The following is a 25,234-nucleotide window of genomic DNA, read 5'->3' as shown; positions in this document are numbered from 1 at the left end:
GTATAGTTTTATATCTACAAAACTTATTCAAAATAACAATCTGATAAATAAAAACCACTTTTTGTACAAAAACCTGACGTAACCTTTGCTTCCTGACCCACCTCAAACAAATTTGACCAACCACAACCAAACTCTGTTCAATTATCTGAGCATTTTAGAAAATCACAAAGTGTCACATTAGATATATTGATTCCACATTTATCTCCTTATATTAATGCCTCTACACAAGCAGGTGTATCTTCATTCTGGTGGTACAAATACTAAATACCTAATAATAATAATAATAATAATAATATATAGTTTTCAGCTTTGTGACGAGACATTCAGCAGGAAACTCAACGGGTTTTTAAACAGAAAGAGAAGTTCACATTTTAACTTCAGGTTTTAAACCTCCTTCTGTCTCTCTGTGGACAGACCTGTGAGGCCTCTGTGGTCTGACTGGATGTCTGGTCCTCGGGGCTCTGTGAGGACTGACGGGACCAGACCATCAGGTGCAAACAGCTGTCGGGCCCTTGTGAGATGAGGCCCGGAGGCTCAGGGGCCCCTGATGGACAGGGAGCAGAGAAGTGTTGAGACTTTCTCAAACCAACCCGACCTGCTGGACTTCACCTGTTCGGCTTAGACCTGTTTGCTCTGCAGGCCCTGAGGCCACACTGCCCCCCCCCCCCCCCCCCCCCGGCATGTTTGGCATCCCAACCTGACCAACCCCCCCCCACCTTTTAAAAGAAGGCGACGTCCCAGCAGCTCTTCACTCTCTGCTCAGAGCCGACGACCAGCCGACCCTCAGCCATGACCTCCTTCTCCAGCCGCAGCAACTACATGTCCTCCTCCTCCCGCCTGGGGAGCATGAGGGGCGGCAGCGTGTACGGAGGAGCCGGAGGGTCTGGAGTCCGTGTCTCCAAGGCCTCCTTCTCCTTCTCTGCTGGTGCTGCTGGTGCTGCTGGTGCTGCTGGTTCCTTCAACCTGTCTGACGCCATCAACGTCTCCGTCAGCGATAAGTCCACCATGCAGAACCTCAACGACCGTCTGGCCACCTACCTGGACAAGGTGCGCAGCCTGGAGAAGGCCAACACCGAGCTGGAGCTGAAGATCAGGAAGTTCCTGGAGAACAAGACCAAACCTGAGGGCCACGACTGCGCCGCATTCAAGGTCGTCATTAGCGACCTGCAGGACAAGGTGAGACCAGAAAGACAGGAAATCTGCAGTTTGAGCGGAAAGGAGCAGATTATACTGACTTTTCTTAGACTTAGTGTGACCACGAAGCCCAGGCCTCAACATGTTCAACCAATCAAATGTTGGAGGTGAAGTCCCAAGGTGAAAGGTGCGATTTAGTGATATCTTTAAATGCTCAAAATAATGTATAGAGTCTGGTTGGAGGCTGCTCAGAAGGTTCTCAGGTGGGTGTGGTTGACCACAGCCTGTGAGGCTGAACTCTTGTTCATTTATTTACAGTGTTACACTACAAAAAACATCTAATCAAGTCAGATTAGTCTCTTGTTCAGTCCTAAACATCTTATTTTCTGCCAGTTACCACAAGTCAACTTGAATTTTCTTCGACTGTCATTTTTTATTGGTTCTACTGCAGCAATTTGCATTTTTCTTTCGTCCTTTAGGAGACACACTTTTCTAAAAACTGTTTAAAACAAGTGAATTTGTAGTGGACACTGGTGGAAATGACCCCACCTGAAGATAATGAGACTTTTAGAGCTTAATAATAAACACATCTCACTAATAAGAAAATAAATATTTTGTACTTGATGAAAACATGAAGAAATATTGAATAAACATAAATAAATAATAATATACGACATAAACATGTGTAAACATGAAACAGCTGACTGTTAATGTGTAAATAATCTTCAGTAAATGTGTGCTGAATACTTGCAGTAAAGACTGTTTGAACATGTTTGCAAAACATATTTCAACACTGAGAGAAACCTGTCTGTTAAGTGTGTGTGGGGGGGGGGGTTTACATCAGGGGGGTGTGAGCCTTTTAAACCCCCCTGATCCACCTCTGGATATGAATTGTGTCAAAAAGAAAAAGGAAAGAATAAATAACGTGTTCACAGTTTTAAAAACTTGTTGCATTCTGTAAATTAAAGGTAATGTACACTTGTAAACAAAATGTATAAGATTAATTAGAAATCAGCTAAAATCAGTTGTAATCACTTGACCTGATGAAGCATCTTGAGATCTTTAGCAGAGATTACAGAAATATAAAGCCATGAAGAAGTCAATTAATAAAACAAACGGCAGCACACGTTGGTCGTTTGCTGGTGTTTGGAGCCACCTGGTGGCCACAGAGCTCCACTGGCTGAACGAAGCCTTTTAACTGCCAGTTGTTCACACAGTTTTTCTCTTCCTGTCTGCTCAGATCAGATTCGCGGCTCGTGGAAACGCCGCCCTCGTCCTCGCCATCGACAACGCCAAGCTGGCCACCGACGACTTCAAAGTCAAGTGAGTGTGAGACTTTGTTTCCTTCAACGTCGACTCGTGCGTCACGACCGCAACCTGAAATAATCCCGTTCCATTTGTCTCTTTGTGAGCTCGTTCCACCCGATCCCTTCAACACTCAGGGGACGTTCCTCAACTCAGTTTCCTGTTTCTTCAGGTACGATAACGAGCTGGCCATGCGTCAGTCGGTGGAGGCCGACATCGCCGGGCTGAGGAGGGTCCTGGATGAGCTGACTCTGAGCCGGTCCGACCTGGAGATGCAGTTGGAGAGTCTGAAGGACGAGCTGATCCAGCTCAAGAGGAACCACGAGGAGGTGAGACCAGTGAAACCGGATAGAAGAAGAAATTAAAAGATAAAAAGACAGAAGTGTAACCGGGTTCTTCCTGCAGGACCTGCTGGCTCTGCGGGCCCAGATGGGAGGTCAGGTGAACGTGGAGGTGGACGCCGCTCCTCAGGAGGATCTGTCCACCGTCATGGCCGGAATCAGAGAACACTACGAGGCCGTCGCCACCAAGAACCGCAAAGACCTGGAGACCTGGTTCCAGGCCAAGGTGAGACCACAAAGTTCTGTTTCCTGCTCCCAACCTGGTTGCTGCTGCCCCCTACTGTCCAAAACCTGCTCCAGCTACAGTTACACTTGAACTGCTTGTTCAGGTTGAGTGTAAATGGTTGAATGGTCACATCTTTCTTTCATATTTGACCTGTAAACTGTGATTTGTTCCAGGATGTTTAGCAGATAACTTCATCAGGCTGCTGTCTGATATCCTGATATTTGATCAATAACAATATTGATACTTTTGCTCCACAGTCGGCCGATCTGAGCAAAGAGGTGGCTGTGAGCACTGAGACCCTGTACACGTCCAGGTCTGAGATCGGAGAGATCAGACGAACTCTTCAGACTCTGGAGATCAAACTGCAGGCTCAGATCAGCAAGGTGACAGAACACTCAATGCACTGCACCATATACATACATACATATATATATATATATATATATATACATATATATATATATATTATATATAGTCTCTATTTTACTGTGAAGTCAAACTGACTGTAACTGTTGGACACAGCTCACCTGACTGTCCTCCCTCTTCCTCCTCAACAGAAAGGAGCTCTGGAGGCGACTCTGGCTGAGACCAGGAGCCGCTACGCCAACATGCTGGCAGGTTTCCAGAGGCAGGTGGGGGCTCTGGAGGAGCAGCTGGACCAGCTGAGGAGCGACCTGGAGAACCAGAGGATCCTGTACGTGGACCTGCTGGACATCAAGACCAGACTGGAGCTGGAGATCGCCGAGTACAGGAGGCTGATAGAGGGAGAGACTCAGAGGTGAGTGGAGGAATCTGTGACTTCAGTGTGTTTTCATACATGTTGCACAGGAACAAGTGGACAAATACTCACAAAACATCTTCTACCAAAGTCCATCGAGTCATTCGTCAGTGTTTACATGATAGTTGCTTCTTACTGACTGTTTTATGGAACATATGAAACATCTGCAGAGTCTGCAGCTATGCTAGCAGCTCTGTGAGGCTGTAGCTAAATGCTAACACAGTGACAATGCTAACATGCTGATGTTTAGCAGGTATAATGTTTACCATGTCCCCCATCTTGGTTTAGCGTGTTAGCATGCTAACATTAACGAATTAGCAGTAAACACAAAGAAAGACAAATCAATAAAAAATAAACGAAATCATTTCTTTTCTGTGTCTGCAGCTCCGTCACCACCACCACCAAGACCACCAGGGTGGTGACCATCGTGCAGGAAGTGGACTCCTCTGGAAACGTGGTGACCAGCACCAGCAGTTAGACCGAAATAACACAGGAAACACCTCCGACCAATCAGATGCTGTAAACTGTGAACTGAGTCTGTCTCAGCTTCTTCAGTAAAAATGAAGTCTGACATCGTTTCTGTGGCTCATGTTCTTTTATTTCACACGGACACATCAGCTGTTTGTTTCACTTCATTAAAGAGAGTCGTTTCTGATGTTCCACTGTTGAGGAGACATTTCAACATTTTATCTACATCAGGTAGAGATCTTCAGCAGGGACAAAACATTTCCACAGGAAGCTCTAAACAACAACAATAAGTCTTTGTGAGAAAAAACATCTCGAGAATAAAGTTTTTTTCATTAAGGTTTTTAATAATTGTAATGTCGTAGTAAACAGATGAGAGTCTTTATGTGTCACAGATTTTCTCCAATAAGCACCTGATCTTATTATCAGAGAAAATGAAACCAGTCAGATGACACGAGTCAGTATGCAGTACAACTGGGACCTGGTTTTGTGCAGACAGCTGAGACCAGACTTCAGCCATGACATCAGAAAATCATTAAAGCTCAGAGGACTTTAGGGAAATGATGTGAAAGGCAGCCAGAATCCACCTATCCTATAGTCCAGGACTGGACTGTGGTGGCCGGCTGCAGTGTAGGTCATAAGCCCCGCCCCCCTCCATGTTAGTGGCTGGGACGTGGGCCAAAAATAATCAAAGTACACGTTAAATACATTTTTCCCAAAGATGATTTCTGTCATTTCAGGTACTTCTTATCACACTGATGTTTGTTGAAGTGTTGCTATAAAAAGGGGTGAGATGTCATGATTGACAGCTGTGATTGACTGTGGTGTGCTCACGAATGGGTCGGGCAGGTGTGTGGGCGGGACTTCGATACCGCGGCTCCACCCAGAAAGAAAAGACCGATCTAGCTGTTTTATGGGCCGTTCGGACAAAACAAAAGAGCTGTGCATTGTATTCCTGCTCTGAGCTCTCGACAGTGGCCCTGACACTCTGTCATACTTTTCTTTTCAAACCTCACAACTCTTGAAGAAATTGTTTCACATCTCGAACCCTCCACGTGCTGCCTTGGTTCGCTGCCTTCAGAGTTTTGGTTTGGTCTCTCGGAAACGGTGTTGAATTGGTTGAAGTCCTACCCTCGAGACATTGGAGAGTCCTACCCTCGAGACCATTTTGTATCAGTTGGCAGCTGCTCATCAGAGTTCCACAAGGATCGATTCTCGGAACTCTGTTATTTAATCTTTACATAATCCCGTTATCTGAAACTATTCAAAATTGTATGGTTTCATATCACATGTACGCAGATGACACTCAAATATATATATCTATGTCATCAAACGAATACAGTCCAATAGACTCCCTGGGACAGTGCATTAAACAAATTTGCAGCTAGATGTTGCAAATTTTTGTCCAGTTAAATGAGGACAAAACTGAAGTAATTGTTTTTGGATCCAATGAAGAAAGACGTAAAGTCTGTGCTCATCTAAACAGTCCCCGAAGAGTAAAAATCAAGCTCGAAACCTCCATGTTATCTTGGACATCACATCAAATCAATAACAAAATCCGTCTGACTTAATATCAAAACACGATCTAGAGAAACTTGTGCATGCTTTTATCTCTAGCAGGCTGGACCACTGCGTCCATTGTCTGAGACAGCAATCAGACAGCTTCAGCTGATCCAGAATGCGGCTGCCAGAGTTATAACAAGGAACAAAAAAACTCAGCATTGAACTCCAGTTCTTAGATCACTACGTTGGCTACCAGTTTCTCACAGAATCAACGTCAAAATTCTTTTGCTTGTCCATAAATCACTGAACGGTTCAAGTCCAAGATACCTATCAGATCTCCTGACCCAGTCCGAACCTTGCAGACCTCTCGGGTTGGCCGGTTCTGGATTATTGGCTGTTCCCAGAGTCAAAACTAAACGTGTTGAAGCTGCATTTAGCTTCTATGCAGCTCACATGTGAAACAAGCTGCCAGAAGAGCCAAGACTTGAGACAATGCTGACAACTTTCAAATCCAAGCTAAAGACCGAGCTGTTTACCATTACTTTTAATACATTTTCTTTTAAATCAAATCTGTTTCATTGTGTTTTTATTCTGTGCTCTTTTGGGTCATTTGTTTAATTCTTTTTATTGCTTTTACTCTGTTTCATTGCCTTTCTGCTTGTATTGTTTCTTGTGTACCTCGATGTGCAATACAGTATAATCCCTCTACCTTCATTTCTTTCTTTCTGTGAATTTGTAAATTACAGTTGTTTTTTAGTTTTAGTAGGTTTTTTATTGTTTTTATTTATTATATCTTATTTTTCTACTTATGTCTCTATTGCACTATCCTGTGTGCTGCTGGAACAATGCACATTTCCCCACTGAGTGATCAATAAAGGATTATCTTATCTTTTCTTCAGCACTTTGGGTATGAAATGCACTGTATAAATAGATTTGCCTTTTATTTGCCTTTTTTTTCTATTTTTACTTTTTTAGGTATTATATAATTAAATAATAATAATTTAATTATTATTACTGTGTTTATTGTCATGGTTTGAGATATAATGTGATGCTGGTGGAAATGTTTTGTCCCTGCTGAAGATCTCTACCTGATGTAGATAAAAAGTTGAAATGTCTCCTCAACAGTGGAACATCAGAAACGACTCTCTTTAATGAAGTGAAACAAACAGCTGATGTGTCCGTGTGAAATAAAAGAACATGAGCCACAGAAACGATGTCAGACTTCATTTTTACTAAAGAAGCTGAGACAGACTCAGTTCACAGTTTACAGCATCTGATTGGTCGGAGGTGTTTCCTGTGTTATTTCGGTCTAACTGCTGGTGCTGGTCACCACGTTTCCAGAGGAGTCCACTTCCTGCACGATGGTCACCACCCTGGTGGTCTTGGTGGTGGTGGTGACGGAGCTGCAGACACAGAAAAGAAATGATTCCGTTTATTTTTTATTGATTTGTCTTTCTTTGTGTTTACTGCTAATTCGTTAATGTTAGCATGCTAACACGCTAAACCAAGATGGGGAACATGGTAAACATTATACCTGCTAAACATCAGCATGTTAGCATTGTCACTGTGTTAGCATTTAGCTACAGCCTCACAGAGCTGCTAGCATAGCTGCAGACTCTGCAGATGTTTCATATGTTCCATAAAACAGTCAGTAAGAAGCAACTATCATGTAAACACTGACGAATGACTCGATGGACTTTGGTAGAAGATGTTTTGTGAGTATTTGTCCACTTGTTCCTGTGCAACATGTATGAAAACACACTGAAGTCACAGATTCCTCCACTCACCTCTGAGTCTCTCCCTCTATCAGCCTCCTGTACTCGGCGATCTCCAGCTCCAGTCTGGTCTTGATGTCCAGCAGGTCCACGTACAGGATCCTCTGGTTCTCCAGGTCGCTCCTCAGCTGGTCCAGCTGCTCCTCCAGAGCCCCCACCTGCCTCTGGAAACCTGCCAGCATGTTGGCGTAGCGGCTCCTGGTCTCAGCCAGAGTCGCCTCCAGAGCTCCTTTCTGTTGAGGAGGAAGAGGGAGGACAGTCAGGTGAGCTGTGTCCAACAGTTACAGTCAGTTTGACTTCACAGTAAAATAGAGACTATATATAATATATATATATATATATATGTATGTATGTATATGGTGCAGTGCATTGAGTGTTCTGTCACCTTGCTGATCTGAGCCTGCAGTTTGATCTCCAGAGTCTGAAGAGTTCGTCTGATCTCTCCGATCTCAGACCTGGACGTGTACAGGGTCTCAGTGCTCACAGCCACCTCTTTGCTCAGATCGGCCGACTGTGGAGCAAAAGTATCAATATTGTTATTGATCAAATATCAGGATATCAGACAGCAGCCTGATGAAGTTATCTGCTAAACATCCTGGAACAAATCACAGTTTACAGGTCAAATATGAAAGAAAGATGTGACCATTCAACCATTTACACTCAACCTGAACAAGCAGTTCAAGTGTAACTGTAGCTGGAGCAGGTTTTGGACAGTAGGGGGCAGCAGCAACCAGGTTGGGAGCAGGAAACAGAACTTTGTGGTCTCACCTTGGCCTGGAACCAGGTCTCCAGGTCTTTGCGGTTCTTGGTGGCGACGGCCTCGTAGTGTTCTCTGATTCCGGCCATGACGGTGGACAGATCCTCCTGAGGAGCGGCGTCCACCTCCACGTTCACCTGACCTCCCATCTGGGCCCGCAGAGCCAGCAGGTCCTGCAGGAAGAACCCGGTTACACTTCTGTCTTTTTATCTTTTAATTTCTTCTTCTATCCGGTTTCACTGGTCTCACCTCCTCGTGGTTCCTCTTGAGCTGGATCAGCTCGTCCTTCAGACTCTCCAACTGCATCTCCAGGTCGGACCGGCTCAGAGTCAGCTCATCCAGGACCCTCCTCAGCCCGGCGATGTCGGCCTCCACCGACTGACGCATGGCCAGCTCGTTATCGTACCTGAAGAAACAGGAAACTGAGTTGAGGAACGTCCCCTGAGTGTTGAAGGGATCGGGTGGAACGAGCTCACAAAGAGACAAATGGAACGGGATTATTTCAGGTTGCGGTCGTGACGCACGAGTCGACGTTGAAGGAAACAAAGTCTCACACTCACTTGACTTTGAAGTCGTCGGTGGCCAGCTTGGCGTTGTCGATGGCGAGGACGAGGGCGGCGTTTCCACGAGCCGCGAATCTGATCTGAGCAGACAGGAAGAGAAAAACTGTGTGAACAACTGGCAGTTAAAAGGCTTCGTTCAGCCAGTGGAGCTCTGTGGCCACCAGGTGGCTCCAAACACCAGCAAACGACCAACGTGTGCTGCCGTTTGTTTTATTAATTGACTTCTTCATGGCTTTATATTTCTGTAATCTCTGCTAAAGATCTCAAGATGCTTCATCAGGTCAAGTGATTACAACTGATTTTAGCTGATTTCTAATTAATCTTATACATTTTGTTTACAAGTGTACATTACCTTTAATTTACAGAATGCAACAAGTTTTTAAAACTGTGAACACGTTATTTATTCTTTCCTTTTTCTTTTTGACACAATTCATATCCAGAGGTGGATCAGGGGGGTTTAAAAGGCTCACACCCCCCTGATGTAAACCCCCCCCCCCACACACACTTAACAGACAGGTTTCTCTCAGTGTTGAAATATGTTTTGCAAACATGTTCAAACAGTCTTTACTGCAAGTATTCAGCACACATTTACTGAAGATTATTTACACATTAACAGTCAGCTGTTTCATGTTTACACATGTTTATGTCGTATATTATTATTTATTTATGTTTATTCAATATTTCTTCATGTTTTCATCAAGTACAAAATATTTATTTTCTTATTAGTGAGATGTGTTTATTATTAAGCTCTAAAAGTCTCATTATCTTCAGGTGGGGTCATTTCCACCAGTGTCCACTACAAATTCACTTGTTTTAAACAGTTTTTAGAAAAGTGTGTCTCCTAAAGGACGAAAGAAAAATGCAAATTGCTGCAGTAGAACCAATAAAAAATGACAGTCGAAGAAAATTCAAGTTGACTTGTGGTAACTGGCAGAAAATAAGATGTTTAGGACTGAACAAGAGACTAATCTGACTTGATTAGATGTTTTTTGTAGTGTAACACTGTAAATAAATGAACAAGAGTTCAGCCTCACAGGCTGTGGTCAACCACACCCACCTGAGAACCTTCTGAGCAGCCTCCAGCCAGACTCTATACATTATTTTGAGCATTTAAAGATATCACTAAATCGCACCTTTCACCTTGGGACTTCACCTCCAACATTTGATTGGTTGAACATGTTGAGGCCTGTCTGAAAAGATGTGCCGCCTGAGAGGCTAAATTCTAAGAAAAGTCAGTATAATCTGCTCCTTTCCGCTCAAACTGCAGATTTCCTGTCTTTCTGGTCTCACCTTGTCCTGCAGGTCGCTAATGACGACCTTGAATGCGGCGCAATCGTGGCCCTCAGGTTTGGTCTTGTTCTCCAGGAACTTCCTGATCTTCAGCTCCAGCTCGGTGTTGGCCTTCTCCAGGCTGCGCACCTTGTCCAGGTAGGTGGCCAGACGGTCGTTGAGGTTCTGCATGGTGGACTTATCGCTGACGGAGACGTTGATGGCGTCAGACAGGTTGAAGGAACCAGCAGCACCAGCAGCACCAGCAGCACCAGCAGAGAAGGAGAAGGAGGCCTTGGAGACACGGACTCCAGACCCTCCGGCTCCTCCGTACACGCTGCCGGCCCTCATGCTCCCCAGGCGGGAGGAGGAGGACATGTAGTTGCTGCGGCTGGAGAAGGAGGTCATGGCTGAGGGTCGGCTGGTCGTCGGCTCTGAGCAGAGAGTGAAGAGCTGCTGGGACGTCGCCTTCTTTTAAAAGGTGGGGGGGGGTTGGTCAGGTTGGGATGCCAAACATGCCGGGGGGGGGGGGGGGGGGGCAGTGTGGCCTCAGGGCCTGCAGAGCAAACAGGTCTAAGCTGAACAGGTGAAGTCCAGCAGGTCGGGTTGGTTTGAGAAAGTCTCAACACTTTCTCTGCTCCCTGTCCATCAGGGGCCCCTGAGCCTCCGGGCCTCATCTCACAAGGGCCCGACAGCTGTTTGCACCTGATGGTCTGGTCCCGTCAGTCCTCACAGAGCCCCGAGGACCAGACATCCAGTCAGACCACAGAGGCCTCACAGGTCTGTCCACAGAGAGACTGAAGGAGGTTTAAAACCTGAAGTTAAAATGTGAACTTCTCTTTCTGTTTAAAAACCCGTTGAGTTTCCTGCTGAATGTCTCGTCACAAAGCTGAAAACCTGTTTCTCACACTGAAGGCTGCTCTTCTTCATGTTCATCAGCATGTTCATGACACTTTAGTAACAAAAACACATCAGAGCAACATTTGTTTGACTCCTGATCCTTTAAACTGAAGCAAAGTGAACTCCCCAAAGGTTTAATGTTTCTACCAGCTGAGAGACATTTTCACTTCTCAACACACTCATTTTTATACATTTTATTGGCCTAAAGAGGTGAAACTGTCCACAGTTTCACAAAAAAACAGCACAGATGAAAGAAAAAATCTGTTTTGCGACCCCTTTGGGGTTCCAGACTCTCATGTTGGGAACCACCGCCTTAGAGGACTCAACAGTTTTTATCCAAAAAATGAATAAATGATTAATTTTAGAAGGTATTTTTTTTTGCTACCACTAGAATGATGACACAGCTGGCCATGTAAAGATATTAATATAAAGAGATAAATGTGGAATCATTTTGTGATTTTCTAAAATGCTCAGATAATTGAACAGAGTTTGGTTGGTGGCTGGTCAAAATTTTCTCAGGTGGGTGGGAAAGCAAAGGTTAAGTCAGGGTTTTGTACAAAAAGTGATTTTTATTGATCAGATTGTCATTTTGTGTACATTTAACATTATATAACAAATACATTACAAGAAAAGTATGAAAAACTAAGAGGGTCAAATGATGTGTGTGCATTGAAAATGAAGTGTTTTGATTCATTTAAATCAGATTTTATGAAAACAGTCGTGATACGATGAAAGCAGAACTGTGTTCACAAAATTCATAATTTAAGGAAAGTGGCCTCACGTGGGAGTAACAATACGTATTTGATAAAAATGAAAGTGACGAAAATGCTTACAAATTGAAAAGATTTGTGAATTTTTTAACAAATTAATTTGATAAACTTGATATTTTATTTGAAGCTGTTGGTTCTGCTACAATCATTCACACTGGTTTCTGTCTTTAACTTGTTCTGCTTTGATCCAATAAATATTAGCTGTTTGACTAAGTTCATCATCTGAAATGTGTTCCTGACCTGAACAATTAAAAGGTGAAGAACTATTTGATGTCAGTAGTTGAATTTAACTGTATAAAAGTATATTTAAACTCCGGAACAGTAATGTACCAGTGAAATGTGGCCAGTTTACAACACGTCACGTCACTCAGAGTAACTTTTACTCAACTCTTCCGTTAATAAAAGCAGCTGGTGAACCAGTCGGACCTGTGAACACCACAGCGTGACTTCTTTACAGCCTTTTTGCTCCTTCAGGACACAGAAGGAGGCGTCACATCAGACGGAGCTGTCCGCAAACACCCATCAACTCCTGCATAAACCTCAGTGGAGCAACAGGACTCTGGTGGGAGGGGCCCCTCTTACCTGTCAGGGGGCCCCCGGGGTCAGCTCATATTTGATTAAACACAACATGATTAAAGACTGAAGTCCAGGACTTAAAACAAATCTGAGGATGTTTGAAAAGAAGAATTATTCATTCTTTACAGAATGATTTTAGTTTTCTTCTTGTGAAATACAAAATAAAAACAAGTTGTTATTTGTTGTTTTGTTATTACACGTATTCTACACGTATACATCTGCACATTCCTTATTCAACCTTTTTTTACTATACTGTACAATATGTATGGCACATATTTCTATTGTAAATGTACTTTTTGCGTACTTGTATTTCTCTTACTTTATATATTTTGACTGTTATCAGACACCAAAGCAAATTCCTCACTTAAAATAAAACCTGCTTCTGATCCAGATTCTTATTTAAAAGTCTTTGTCTCTCATATTATTTGTTTTTAAAAGTTGAATAGAAGTTGTTTTATTGTTATTTGGAAAATGTTATAACGTAATTGTAAAGACTCGTGGTCAAAGTTATGTGATAGTAATTTTGCTTGATTTAATTTTTAATTTTTGTGATTATCTTTATCTTAAAATACAGAAACCTGTGATGATGTTTAGTTGGAAGGAATTGAAGGTAAAATAATAAAGACCCAGTTTCAAAGGAGCTAAAACCAACTGCCAGTGGAGGAAGAAGTACTCAGATCCTTCACTGACGTCAAAGTAGCAAAACTACAGAGTGGAAATACTCTGTTACAAGTAAAAGTATCAAGTATAAGTATCAACATAAAAAGTAAAGTAAAAGAATAATATATATTTTATCACTGTCATGTTGCAGCTCATTTGAATGACTTAATATTTGGTAGTTTAATTATGGCTCTGGGGCTGAAATGGTTGTAGTTGTGGACAGACTGGTTCAACTGGTTCAGACACACTCTGCTGCCATCAGAGGCCAGTCGCAGTACTGCAGCTACAGCAGCTGCAGCAGCTGACAGGACGCCTCCAACTAAATCAAGCTGCTCAGTTATTCCTCTTCGCATTATGAATTTTTAATCCATGGAGCTTTTACATGTGTAAAACTTTGCCAGAACACTTGAAATGTCTTTGCAAATGTTAAACGAGGAAGTAAATATGTGGAGGTTTATTGAGGGAACACGAAACAAACTCTGAGCCGACGGGTCTGCGAGCTGCCACAGGACACGCCCACATCCAACATGTGATTTACATATTTAATGCCTGCATGTCTTCTTGTTTAGCCTCCAGCTTCAGTCATGTGGGTGCGTGATCCACTTACCGCCCTCTGGTTTGTTCATACCGGCGAGTGGGATTTGAGCCACGCCTCTCTGAAGGTCACTGCCCACAATCCTTATTAATACTATTAGTATTTATTTGAAGCATTAGTCTTTCTAATCCCACATTCAGAGCACAGCAAACCAGCTCACATCAGCTTTCTGAGGACAATGAGCCTTAATAATTTCTTATCATGGTTCTGGTAAGAAAACTGAAATCTGGTTCAGAAAGTCACACTGGAAATAAAAGGGCCACTGTGAAATGTAGTTCGTAACTACTTTTACTTTCATTTGACTCGAAATGTCTTAAAAACTGGAACATTTGCCAACAAATTGAAAGTGATTTTAGTCGTTTAGTGTCGACGAATTTCAGACTCCACATTTTGGTCTTTGTCTCCACCTGGTGGTTAAAAAACGCCACTATCTCAGCTTTTATTTTGGTGATAGCATCCAGCATCCAGCATCCATAGAACCAGTTGAACCAGTCTGTCCACAACTACAACCATTTCAGCCCCAGAGCCATAATTAAACTACCAAATATTAAGTCATTCAAATGAGCTGCAACATGACAGTGATAAAATATATATTATTCTTTTACTTTACTTTTTATGTTGATACTTATACTTGATACTTTTACTTGTAACAGAGTATTTCCACTCTTTGATGCATCACCTTGTTGACCTTGTCCACTAGACGACCATCAGAAACGCTCAAAAAAGTGATTCATAAATAAACTATGTTTAGATAAATACTGTGTTATATATATTATATTTGCACTTTCATCCTCTTTGTTTTAAATACTGATCGGCTCTTTTCATTTTAAAACAGAAATATTTATTATTTTACATCTTTTATTGTAAATCTTAAATATTTACGATTGTACTCGTGTATATATATATATGCATTTGTACATATGCATACATATATATACACATATATGATGTTTATTGTTGTAAAATATACTATTTACTATATATATATACACCTATGTTTTTCCACCAACATTATAGTTCTGTTTTGGTTTTTTTCAGCTTTGTTGTCAATGTCGATTTCCATCCTCATTTCTCTTGGAACTGCGTGTAACATTGAGAGCAACTTAAAACCGAATAATACACAGAAAATACACATGTTTCAGTTCATCAGAAGTATTTTATTGTATTTCTGCGAACGGTTGGCAGCATGTTGACAGGTGTTTGTTGTCTCACATCTCATGAGTTTCAGAGCTGATCTCTCCGTCTTCTGTGATCTCCTTGGTGACGATCAGCACTTTACGAGTTGTGGTTGAAGTGGTTGTAGACGGGCTGCAGGAAAACAAACAAGTCCTGTCAGCTGTCATTGCTCTGATAGACAGTCTAATGAAGCATGTACAAACTTACCATGAGTGATTAAAATGAGTGTAAAATTAATGTCATGTGTGATTATTTAATACCTTCATTTCTGAATTATAAATAAATATTTTTGACCTTTGACTTCAGCTATTTGTCATTTTCACTGGTCTCACTGGTTTCACAGTTTGAAACCCTCTGCAGGCCACCAGGGTCTTGTTATTCATAATATAAGATAAACATCTGCATTGAATTTGCTTTTCATTAAGTTGTAAAGTATACTTATTATATTTATTGTGTTAGTTGTATTGTAAATGCAAATTGTTATTTGTAGTTATAGTATTATTTGGAAGTTGTAACTTGTGTTATTTCTTTTGAAAGGTTCTGTACTAAAAAGGTTTTACTATTATTGGTTCACTCACGTGAACAGCTCTCCGTCCAGCAGCCTCCTGTACTCGGCGATCTCCATCTCCAATCTGGTCTTGATGTCCAGCAGTACCTGGTACTCTTGTCCCTGACGCTCCAGGTCGGCTCTCAGCTGGGCCAGCTGCTGCTCCAGAGCAGACACCTGCCTCTGGTAACCTCCCAGCATGTTGGCGAAGCGGCTCTGGGTGTCAGCGAGCGTTCCTTCCAAAGAGGCTTTCTGAAGGGCAGAAGAAACAGTGTGAGGAGATTTAGAGACTGTATTGATTCATGAAAAAGGTAAACGGTAATATAATGTAATAGGACATAATAGAAACCCACCATGCTGAGCTGAGATTGGAGCTCGATCTCCAGGCTCTGCAGCGAGCGTTTGACCTCTGTGATCTCGGAGCGTGATGACTGAAGAGACTCTGTACTCACAGCGACCTCCTTATTGAGGTCATCAGACTACAAAAACAACAAAAAAAACAAAGAAAACATGTCAGAAATCCCGCCTGAGGGAGAGGAGTGCGATTTGAAACTGCTCATAAATCAACATGTATGCAGATGACACTCTAACCCATCTCACCCTAACCCACTCTACTGTGTGTCACCTACTTCACTACCTTTTTATTGCTCAGGACTTAATGGACTTTTCTAAACTTTATAAATGTTCACTTTGTTTTAAGTTTGGCCTGTGGTGATTTAAAAATATATACAATTTTGTAGTCTTTATATTGTCTTGTGTATGAAAAATTACGAAAAAGTAGTGCTATAGTAAGTCAGAACTATGACTTAAAATTACTGCTTAGGTGTTTTAGGCTGCAGTTCCACTAGTAGCCATTAGATGCTGCTAGAAAAATCCTAACTGTATTGAAGTGAATGGGGAAACACCCAACTTTTCTCTGGAAACAAAGGGTTTACTAAAGGACTATATTCTCCACATGAAGGTAGAGGAATGTAATTTCCCCCAGACGGGTTTCTTGGTAAGGATGTTTAAAATCATCATCAGACATTAAGGCTTAAAGAACACTTGGAGGGTCGTTTGCTTTGATATCAGTCTGTCACAATTACGTTAAGAGGCTGCCATCAGATGGTTTATATCGCTCACCTTGGCATTGAACCAGGTCTCCAGGTCTCTGCGGTTCTTGTTGGCGACAGTCTCGTAGTGTTCTCTGATTCCGGCCATGACGGCAGACAGATCCTGCTGAGGAGCAGCGTCCACCTCCACGTTCACCTGACCTCCCACCTGGGCCCGCAGAGCCAGCAGGTCCTGCAGGAAAATACATCCAGGCCGAAGAGAAATAAGTCGATGACAATGATAAACAATACGTTTTTAAGCTGTTTATCAAGTTTTTATCATTTCCTTCTCTCTCTTTCATATCCTTTTAAATTGAATCAGGTCTTGAGACAAAATCAGCAGTTTGAAGACTTTGAATTTGATCTAGTTATTCATCAAATGTGATTGGTTGAAATACAGAAAGGCTAATGTTAACCAAAGTTAGTTTGCAGTTTCGTGCCCACCTCCTCGTGGTTCTTTTTGAGCTGGATGAGTTCCTCCCTCAGCGATTCGATCTGCATCTCCAGGTCAGATCTTCCCAGAGTCAGCTCATCCAGGACTCTCTTCAGCCCGGCGATGTCGGCCTCCACCGACTGACGCATGGCCAGCTCGTTCTCAAACCTGCACACCAACCGGCAACATCAATCAAATTAACTTTATCCAAAACATGGAGCCATCACAGAGACTGCCCTCACCAAACAAACCACAGCATTCAAACACGTGAAGGACCTCTCGTGGTCATTGTGACTAAACGTCTTACAGAGGAGGTTGGTGTGAAAAACCAGCTCACTGTGACGGATAGGACACTTCGCCATATAGTTTTATGACATACATCAGATTTACATGTTGAAACCAGATTTGAGTTGCAGTTGTTTGTGATGTGAACGTCCAGTGCTCGTATACTCACTTGACCCGGAAGTCATCAGCAGCCAGCTTGGCGTTATCGATGGCCAGGTAGAGAGATCCGTTAATACGGGTGGCATGGAAGATCTGAAACACAAGAAGAAGAAATACAGATTTAGAAAGGATGTAGTTTACCGTCTCCACTCTCTAAATGGAACTTGTAGTGAGACTCAAAGACAAACACTTTTTAAAGGAAAGGAAGCGGCAGACACCTATTTTAGACTATAAATTAAAGAGAAGTTTTAGTTTTGGATTCAGTTACTGCCTGCCCTCCAGTTTCAATGTGAACGCGACAGTGAACAAAGTTTGTGAAGCAGCTACACAACCGATTTAAAACATATGCAAATATAAGTCAAATATTCCCTCAACGTTTCAGTGGTCTCCTGTTCTTGTGCACACATCATGCAAAACTAGAGCTGGAGTGTTGCTGGTGGCCTCGGTGTGTTCTGGGTGTGGCTGCACCTGTATTCATCCTGCAGGAAACAACGCCTCATGTCTGTCTGCCTCGGAGACTGTACAAAAACTTAGTGTTCAGACAAACGGAGCATCTTCAGTTTCAGGCAGCATTGTTGTCTAAATATTTTCACATGATCTCCCTCTAATCTTTCTTTTGTGCCTGGTCTGACCTTATGATGGAGACAAACCTAAGTACAGAATCAGAATCTGGTCTCACCTTGTCCTGCAGGTCGCTAATGACGACCTTGAATGCGGCCCAGTCGTGGCCCTCAGGTTTGGTCTTGTTCTCCAGGAACTGCCTGATCTTCAGCTCCAGGTCGGTGTTGGCCTGCTCCAGCTTGCGCACCTTGTCCAGGTAGGTGGCCAGACGGTCGTTGAGGTTCTGCATGGCCATTTTCTTGTTGCTGGACACGTCGACGGCGTCAGACAGATTGAAGCCGCCACCAGCACCAGCACCAGAGGCAGAAAACCCTGCACCTGCAGAGGAGAAGCTTCTGGGAGCGCTCATGCTGGAGATGCGGACCCCGGAGCCTCCGGCGCCGCCGTACACGCTGGGGGACCTCATGGAGCCGAGACGGTTTCCACCAGAAAAGTTGACGGAGCGAGCATAGGAGGAAGTCATGGTGGAGGTGTCTGCCAACTCTGGATGGAGAGGAGAGAATGAAGGTGAGGTTGGATCCAGCTCCTTTTATGCCTCTTGAAAGTGGGGGAGGGGTTCAGGGTCCAGCCCCCGCTGCACGCTGCAAGGCTAGAGACACAAACAGGCTGAGCCACATGACAAACAGACGAATCACAGCAGGAATGTAAAGTATACGTCTGTTACACAATGATATCACATCCAGAACTTCTGTTTGTTCTGCTATCTGAAAATGTCCTTCAGGTGACTCAATCATGGCGTTTGCTCAGGTGTATCTCCCCCTCTGTAACCTGATGGAATCTAGTTTTATCTAATCTGCTTCAGATTTCAAACGTCTAAAGACCCTCGACCCTCCTCGGTCTGCCATCCACCTGGATTCCTCTCTGCATGTTCAGACCTGTTCTCTCTGAGCGGTGTGTTATTGTGGGCCCTGCAGGTCCACATTCAGACCCCCCTCTCTCTTCTTTTATTGTGCAAGCAAACAATGAAGTTCTTTGTGCCAGATCCTCATTCAGGCTCTGTTTGCTGTGACAAAACAGGACATGAGACGCCGCTGTCCTTTACTCTGGAGTTGGTTTATGGTGACAAATGTTTTGTGGAATGTTTTGTGGGAAAAAAGCACACATGTAATCTATGACATTAACCCATTAATGAATCTTCATCTAACTTCTTATGTACGTCCAACCTCTAACTCTCTCTGTTCCTTTTCAGGGAAAGATTTGTGATAGTGTAACATTAGCTTGTTGGGGTCGGGCCCCACCCAGTCGGGTGTCACATTGTGCCTCTCTGTCCCTCCCTCCATCCACATCTCCACCTCCTCAAACCCATTCCGTACCGTTCTCCAACTATGCCTCCTTTCCGCATCATCACCTGACTGCCCCACCCATCCACACACCTGTTCCCTGCTGCCTGACCTTCCCATTCACTCGCCTGCTTCCTGTTTCGGTACAGACACCGCTTCATCTCCGCAGGTCTAGTTGTCGTGTTTCTGTGTTCCGTTATCTGGAACTTGAACCAAATTTATAAGCAGATCACACATTTTCTAATGTAATATCTTAATTTGAAAAGTAACTAGGAACTACAGCTGTAGTACATACTATATATCTGCCAACTGTTCCATTTAGTTTGGAGTCATTCATACAGGATTGAGCATCATTTTGATTCAATAAAGTTTTCCTTAAAAGGGAAAACTCTCTGCGCATGCTAGCTGTCAGTTAACTAACTGTCTGTTAGCAAAGTTCGCTCAGTTCACACAGCTTAATCGACTGTCAGCTACCCACCAAACTGTGGTGGAGCGGTTTCACTTTCAAAAGACTCTGTTCCCTCAAAGGTCAGCTCTGTCGGACGTCTTGCTGTAGGAGCCATTTATTCGTTTATGTGTTGTTTTATTTTATATTTGTAGTATTTGATTATTCTACATTTTTGCTGTATTTAGACTAGATGTATGTTTGCTGTAGTTTTAGTTTACTTGGCTTTTGTATATGTAGGCATGTATTTCCTGTGCAGCGCACCACCACATGGTGCATCAGAGGCCTTTTGATTTCAGCTTTGGTCGTGATTATGGACCAACAGCCACTACACTTTACTATCACTGATCTCACCAATTCAATTGAAATGAATTGACTGAGTGTAATCTGCTGCCTCAGTGTGACAGCAAAGACGGTCGGTGTGTTTTTATGAGCTGCTGTTTCAAACTGGGATCGTCACGCACGTCACAGGTAAATCTTCAGTGGCCGTTGCCATGGTTACATGGCTTCCTTCAGTGTTGATGTACAGGTAAATGAGCCCGAGGCTGCTTTAAAGTGAAAGATTAACTCCGACTGACTGCAGGTTTATAGATGGAGGAGTTTTATTAAATAAAACCCAGGTTAGCACAGCGGATGTAAAAAACAAAGGTTCCAGTTAGGTGGACTGTCAGACTGCATGTTTTGTTTCCATACAATATTAAAATAAAGGTTCATTTGAATATGCTATAAAACAGCCTGAGGGGACACCAGGTGATTTAAGGGATAAAAAAGAAAAATATGTATATTTCTGTCACACAAAACTACGTTTATGTTTTTACAACTTAAAGCATTTTTTTGTGTGAAATCAGGATATTTTCAAGCCTCTAAAAATTCTGCACATGAAACAATCTGAAAAAACAGACACACATGTTCTCTATATGTTTATAATATTTTTCTATTTTATTGTCAATTTCTTGATTTTATATTTATGTTTCTTGACTTTTGCGGTGTTTGCCTTTTCTTTCTATTCTTGTTCACCAAAACAAATTCCTCGTACGTGAAAACTTTTTTGAAAAAGGACAAAATGTCTTCTATGCTCTGCACCAGAATGAATTAATAAGATATTAAACAGCCATTATGAACATGTGAGGCACCAGGACTCAGGTCATCGTTTTATTCCATTTTATTTTTGTATTATTATTCATTGATTTTATTTCATTACAGTTCTGAAAGGTTTTAAATCTCGGTGCAACCATGTAAAGCACCTTATAACTTTGTTTATTTTTCTATAAATTGCTGTATAAATAAAATGTATTATCATTATTATTAACTATTTTATTTCAGTCCCTCATTAACCTTTCAGTGCAGCAGCAGCACCTGGTGGCCAATAGAGGAACTGCAACGTCAGACAGTTTGAAAAGAAGACACAACAGACAGCGTTTTATTTTGAAGAACCTCAGCGGACTTTTATTTGCGTGTTTATTTCTTGTTGTGAGTGCGCCCCCCCTCCTGCTGCTCACATGTCTTTACTGATGGTCTCTGTAGAGGAGCTCACCACCTTCCCATCCACCACCTCCTCTACGATGGTGATTATTTTCTGTTTGGTGGTGGTGGTGGAGGAGGAGGAGGAGGAGGTGTCCATGGTGGAGGAGGAGGAGGAGGAGGAGATGGACAAGCTGCAGGAGAGAGACAAACAGCACAGGCAGATTTTTACTTATCTCACCGTCACATTAATATGACATTTCTACATTTCTACATTCTCATTGCTTATTCGCAGCTAATCTCCCAATTCATTTTTTCCTCTTGAAGCTACAATTTCTGTAGTTTTAAAATGTCTAGTCAGCTATTTTCTGATCAAATTTGATACAAAAAGTATTTAATTGTATTTATTTATGGTGTTATTAGTTGAAAACGTTTGTTGAAACTCATTGATTTACAGGTAATAAAACCCAGAATTTAACCTTAAAATAATGTGATTTTCTTGAGTTTAGTCTGAGAGTGTTGTTTAAGTGGATAAATGGTAAAATGTGATGTCCGTGTTTTGTGAATTTCCTTTTTGTATTTTGAAGGTAAAAACCCAGAATTGAAAGAAAGATCACATCAGATCATTTTCCTGGATATAGTCCAGGTTCTTTGAACAACCCTTTAATCCTCAGATAAATAAAGATCTCTCACCTGCTGCTGGCCTCTCCGTCCAGCAGCCTCCTGTACTCGGCGATCTCCATCTCCAGTCTGGTCTTGATGTCCAGCAGCGCCTGGTACTCCTGGGACTGTCTCTCCAGGTCGGCCTTCAGCTGCATCAGCTGCTCCTCCAGCCCCATCACCTGGCTCTGGTAACCCGCCAGCTGCATGGCGTACCGGCTCTGAGTCTCATTCAGGGTGGACTCCAAAGACGCTTTCTGCAGGAGAGAGGAGCCGGTTCAGTTTGTTTGTTACCTCACAAAGACGTGATGTGATGAGATGTGATGTTCACCATGCTGAGCTGTGACTGCAGCTCGATCTCCAGGCTCTGCAGCGTTCGTTTGATCTCTGTGATCTCAGACTTGGACGTCTGGAGGGTTTCTGTGCTGACAGCGACTTCTTTGTTCAACGCTTCTGTCTGTGTAGAGGACAGAAATAACAGCATGGTCATAACATGTGCGCAGCGACAACGCTAACATGCTGATGTTTAGCAGGTTTACATCAGACCAACATTGCATCAACAAGCACCGCGAGCTAAGGCCACGCCCTCACACAGCAGCAGGGAACAGGGACATGTAGAAAAGCTGAGATTTGAGGCGTAAAAGAAACATGAATATTCGCTGTCCGTGTGGTAAATAGCTAAATGACACAGTTACTACTGATAGCTAGCTAGCGTGGGGAGCCTGCCTGACCAATCAACCGTAATTTATTAAGGTAGCAAAATAACTATTAGACATGTCTATAAAACAAAGGTTTGTTTAACATGAAATGAATGTGTTCAAACTCCTGATCTTTGGTTTTCTCCTTACCTTTGCCTGGAACCAGCCCTCCAGTTCTTTGCGGCTTTTGGCAGCGACAGCTTCGTAGTGCTCCCTGACCTCCTCTATGATCTTATTCAGGTCCTGTCCTGGAGCGGCATCCACCTCCACGTTCACCTGACCGCTCATCTGAGCTCGCATCGCCAGCAGCTCCTACAAAGAGACACAGGACAGACTTGACCTATTGACCCCTTGAATCTTGAATGTAAACCTATTTTGTGTAGTTTTAAGCGGATCCGCTTTATAAGTTCTGAGAGCCCTCTGACCTCCTCGTGGTTCTTCTTGAGGAAGATCAGCTCCTCCCTCAGGCCCTCGATCTGCATCTCCAGGTCGGTCCGGCTCATGGTCAGCTCGTCCAGGACCCTCCTCAGCCCGGCGATGTCGGCCTCCACCGACTGACGCATGGCCAGCTCGTTCTCAAACCTGCAGAGAGGACAAAGCTTTCATTTCTAAATCTGTTAAGGCAAAGGATGAAAACAGAGAGGGAAGAATGAACATGTGTTTGAAATAACTCCTAAAAAGAAGCTAATTCAATCAAAAGATAAGAGCTTGATGTCATTTGCTCTCAACAGGGTCACCCGGGGTGATGGTTGTTGCCTCAAGCTGCAGTTCCTCTAATGGCCACCAGGTGTGGACTAATAAAGATTAAATTGAATTTGATGGAAACAATCCAAATTTCTCTCTCTGTTTTTCCACAAGAAATTATTGTTGGTGAACTACTGTAGGTGGCAAGCTAACCGCTAACACGCTAGTGCTAGTCAGTCACAATAGCTCCCTCTATTTTCCCTCCACTGTTCTATTTAGTCTCTCTGATATTTTGTCCACCATTTCGTTCAATAAATACATTTTTAAAAAAGTCATTGAAGAGGGAAAATAAAGCTCTCCCTGTTAGCTTAGCTTAGTCGCTAACAGAACAAGAAGTTCACAGTTTATTCAAAAGATTATTAAATAAGTATTTGTACCATCGACTGTCTCCAGACTGTGTAAACCATGTTTTATTTCAACGTTACTCGTAGCAACTTATTAATGAATTTATTCACTAACTTGAGCCTGAAGTCGTCGGCAGCCAGCTTGGCGTTGTCGATGGAGAGGTAGATGCCACCGTTCATTTTGGTAGCGTCCTGGATCTGTGAGATAAAAGAGGAAAGAAATGCATTTTGACAAATATTTTATTAGTAAGTTCTCCATCAACGGAGACGGAGAAGTAGCTGTATGCTAGCAAACTAATTCAAACATAGGGGGCGCCATCATGACCAAAACCAAATAATCTAATGTAAATTTCTCTCTTTTGGTTTCTGATTTTATCTTGAAGGAGAACACAGGACATGTGATGTAAACGCTGCAGAGGAAAACATGCAATTTAACTTCAATTGGACTTTAAGAGTAAAGTTTAAGGGGTAGATTTGCATTTATCAGCTGTTGGATTTGTTCTGTTTGTGATACTGAAGTTCAGTATCTTCTGATCTCATGATCAGACCTCCGTCAACAGAAACAGCCTGACGACATGTGACTTTTCTTAACTTTGTCTTTTCTAAAACAACGCTGCTGTTTCTTCAGGCAGTTCCTGTTCGACAGACTGAGAGAGCCACGTTCAGCCGCTGCAGCTTCTACGTTTAATGTCAGCTGTCAGTCATTCTGTCTCTTGCTTCTTTTATTGTTTTGCACAACTATTTCCTCGAAAATCTGCTGCTTTTGTTGTTGTCCAACACAACAGCTCTGCTATAACATCTATCGTCCAGTTAATTATGACCTCAGTAATAAACATGTCACCGACAATGTCAACCGAAACATGAAGTTCACTGAGACCGATGTCACGGCAGAGCTGTTGTTGGATTGAACAGGTGTACCTACTAAAGTGGCCACACAGTGTCTGAGAGCATCATTATCACCATCTTTTCATATTAAGATCAAAGCTACTTTTATAAATTACAGCTGAGATGGAAGCTCACATGACTTCAGTGCTCATTCATACTTCTGGTTGGATGATAGAAAGTGTCAGGTGATGACAGGTAGCTGCTGTGGTTTGATGCACAAAGATTTGGGGGTCCACGTGTCACAGGTGAGCCTACCTTGCCCTGCAGGTCTGCGATGGTGGCGTAGAAGGCGCTGTAGTCTCTGGAGGAGGGGGAGGTCTTGCTCTCCAGAAACTGCCTGATCTTCAGCTCCAGGTCACTGTTGGCTGCCTCCAGCTTGCGGACCTTCTCCAGGTAGGTGGCCAGACGGTCGTTCAGGTTCTGCATGGTGGCCTTCTCGTTGGCAGTGATGTCCGTTTCACCGCCACCGCCGCCGCTGCCAAAGCCAAAGCCACCTCCACCTCCACCTCCACCTCCACCTGCTCCGCCACCGAAGCTGAAACTATAGCCTCCTCCACCTCCTCCACCGCCGCTGCTAAACATGGAGGAGGCACCAGAGATTCTGACCTGAGAGCCTCCAGCTCCACCGTACATGGACCTACTGCTGCCCATGTAGGCTCCACCACCACCAGATGACCTGGAGCTATAGGATAACATTTTGAGTGCTGATGAAGGTAAAGGAGGCTGTCTTTCTGCTTCAGCTGAGGAGGAGAAAGTGAAGAGCTCCGAGTGCAGCTGATTTTTTATAC

The 25,234-nt window shown here is 43.1% G+C and overlaps 4 protein-coding genes across 21 annotated transcripts; 1 reads left to right on the top strand and 3 right to left on the bottom strand.

Annotated features, from left to right (window-relative positions):
- The first annotated feature begins 789 nt into the window (after positions 1–789).
- Positions 790–4,362, top strand: LOC139300411 (keratin, type I cytoskeletal 13-like). The gene is made up of 7 exons (XM_070923506.1): positions 790–1,176; positions 2,375–2,457; positions 2,612–2,768; positions 2,845–3,006; positions 3,264–3,389; positions 3,564–3,784; positions 4,169–4,362. Exons 1-7 carry the CDS (start codon positions 790–792, stop codon positions 4,260–4,262), a joined length of 1,230 nt encoding a protein of 409 aa, XP_070779607.1. The 3' UTR covers positions 4,263–4,362.
- Positions 4,363–6,961: 2,599 nt separating this feature from the next.
- On the bottom strand, positions 6,962–10,524 carry LOC139300410 (keratin, type I cytoskeletal 13-like). The gene is made up of 7 exons (XM_070923505.1): positions 10,138–10,524; positions 8,845–8,927; positions 8,534–8,690; positions 8,296–8,457; positions 7,913–8,038; positions 7,540–7,760; positions 6,962–7,155 (listed from the first exon to the last, which is right to left on the bottom strand). Exons 1-7 carry the CDS (start codon positions 10,522–10,524, stop codon positions 7,062–7,064), a joined length of 1,230 nt encoding a protein of 409 aa, XP_070779606.1. The 3' UTR covers positions 6,962–7,061.
- Positions 10,525–14,753: 4,229 nt separating this feature from the next.
- On the bottom strand, positions 14,754–18,434 carry LOC139300414 (keratin, type I cytoskeletal 13-like). Of its 8 annotated transcripts, XM_070923512.1 has the most exons (8): positions 17,988–18,434; positions 17,319–17,401; positions 16,876–17,032; positions 16,463–16,624; positions 15,694–15,819; positions 15,378–15,592; positions 15,145–15,147; positions 14,754–14,964 (listed from the first exon to the last, which is right to left on the bottom strand). In XM_070923512.1, the coding sequence occupies exons 1-8, from the start codon at positions 18,390–18,392 to the stop codon at positions 14,826–14,828; spliced, it is 1,290 nt and encodes a 429-aa protein (XP_070779613.1). In that variant the 5' UTR covers positions 18,393–18,434; the 3' UTR covers positions 14,754–14,825. The 8 variants fall into 8 exon arrangements, with proteins under 8 accessions (XP_070779613.1, XP_070779610.1, XP_070779611.1 ...); XM_070923509.1 differs by lacking the exon at positions 15,145–15,147 and having other exon boundaries at positions 14,754–14,976; positions 15,372–15,592; XM_070923510.1 differs by lacking the exon at positions 15,145–15,147 and having other exon boundaries at positions 15,372–15,592.
- Positions 18,435–21,072: 2,638 nt separating this feature from the next.
- Positions 21,073–25,188, bottom strand: LOC139300408 (keratin, type I cytoskeletal 13-like). Of its 11 annotated transcripts, none has more exons than XM_070923500.1 (7): positions 24,702–25,188; positions 23,677–23,759; positions 22,899–23,055; positions 22,624–22,785; positions 22,107–22,232; positions 21,809–22,032; positions 21,073–21,309 (listed from the first exon to the last, which is right to left on the bottom strand). In XM_070923500.1, the coding sequence occupies exons 1-7, from the start codon at positions 25,140–25,142 to the stop codon at positions 21,150–21,152; spliced, it is 1,353 nt and encodes a 450-aa protein (XP_070779601.1). In that variant the 5' UTR covers positions 25,143–25,188; the 3' UTR covers positions 21,073–21,149. The 11 variants fall into 11 exon arrangements, with proteins under 11 accessions (XP_070779601.1, XP_070779602.1, XP_070779592.1 ...); XM_070923501.1 differs by having other exon boundaries at positions 21,073–21,265; positions 21,810–22,032; XM_070923491.1 differs by having other exon boundaries at positions 21,073–21,270; positions 24,702–25,185.
- Positions 25,189–25,234: the final 46 nt, after the last annotated feature.

Source organism: Enoplosus armatus, chromosome 17 (genome assembly GCF_043641665.1).
Source record: "Enoplosus armatus isolate fEnoArm2 chromosome 17, fEnoArm2.hap1, whole genome shotgun sequence".
In the NCBI taxonomy this organism is placed as follows: Eukaryota; Metazoa; Chordata; class Actinopteri; order Centrarchiformes; family Enoplosidae; genus Enoplosus; species Enoplosus armatus.
The sequence above is the reverse complement of the archived record's forward strand: the minus strand, read 5'-3'. Positions and strand labels throughout refer to the sequence as shown.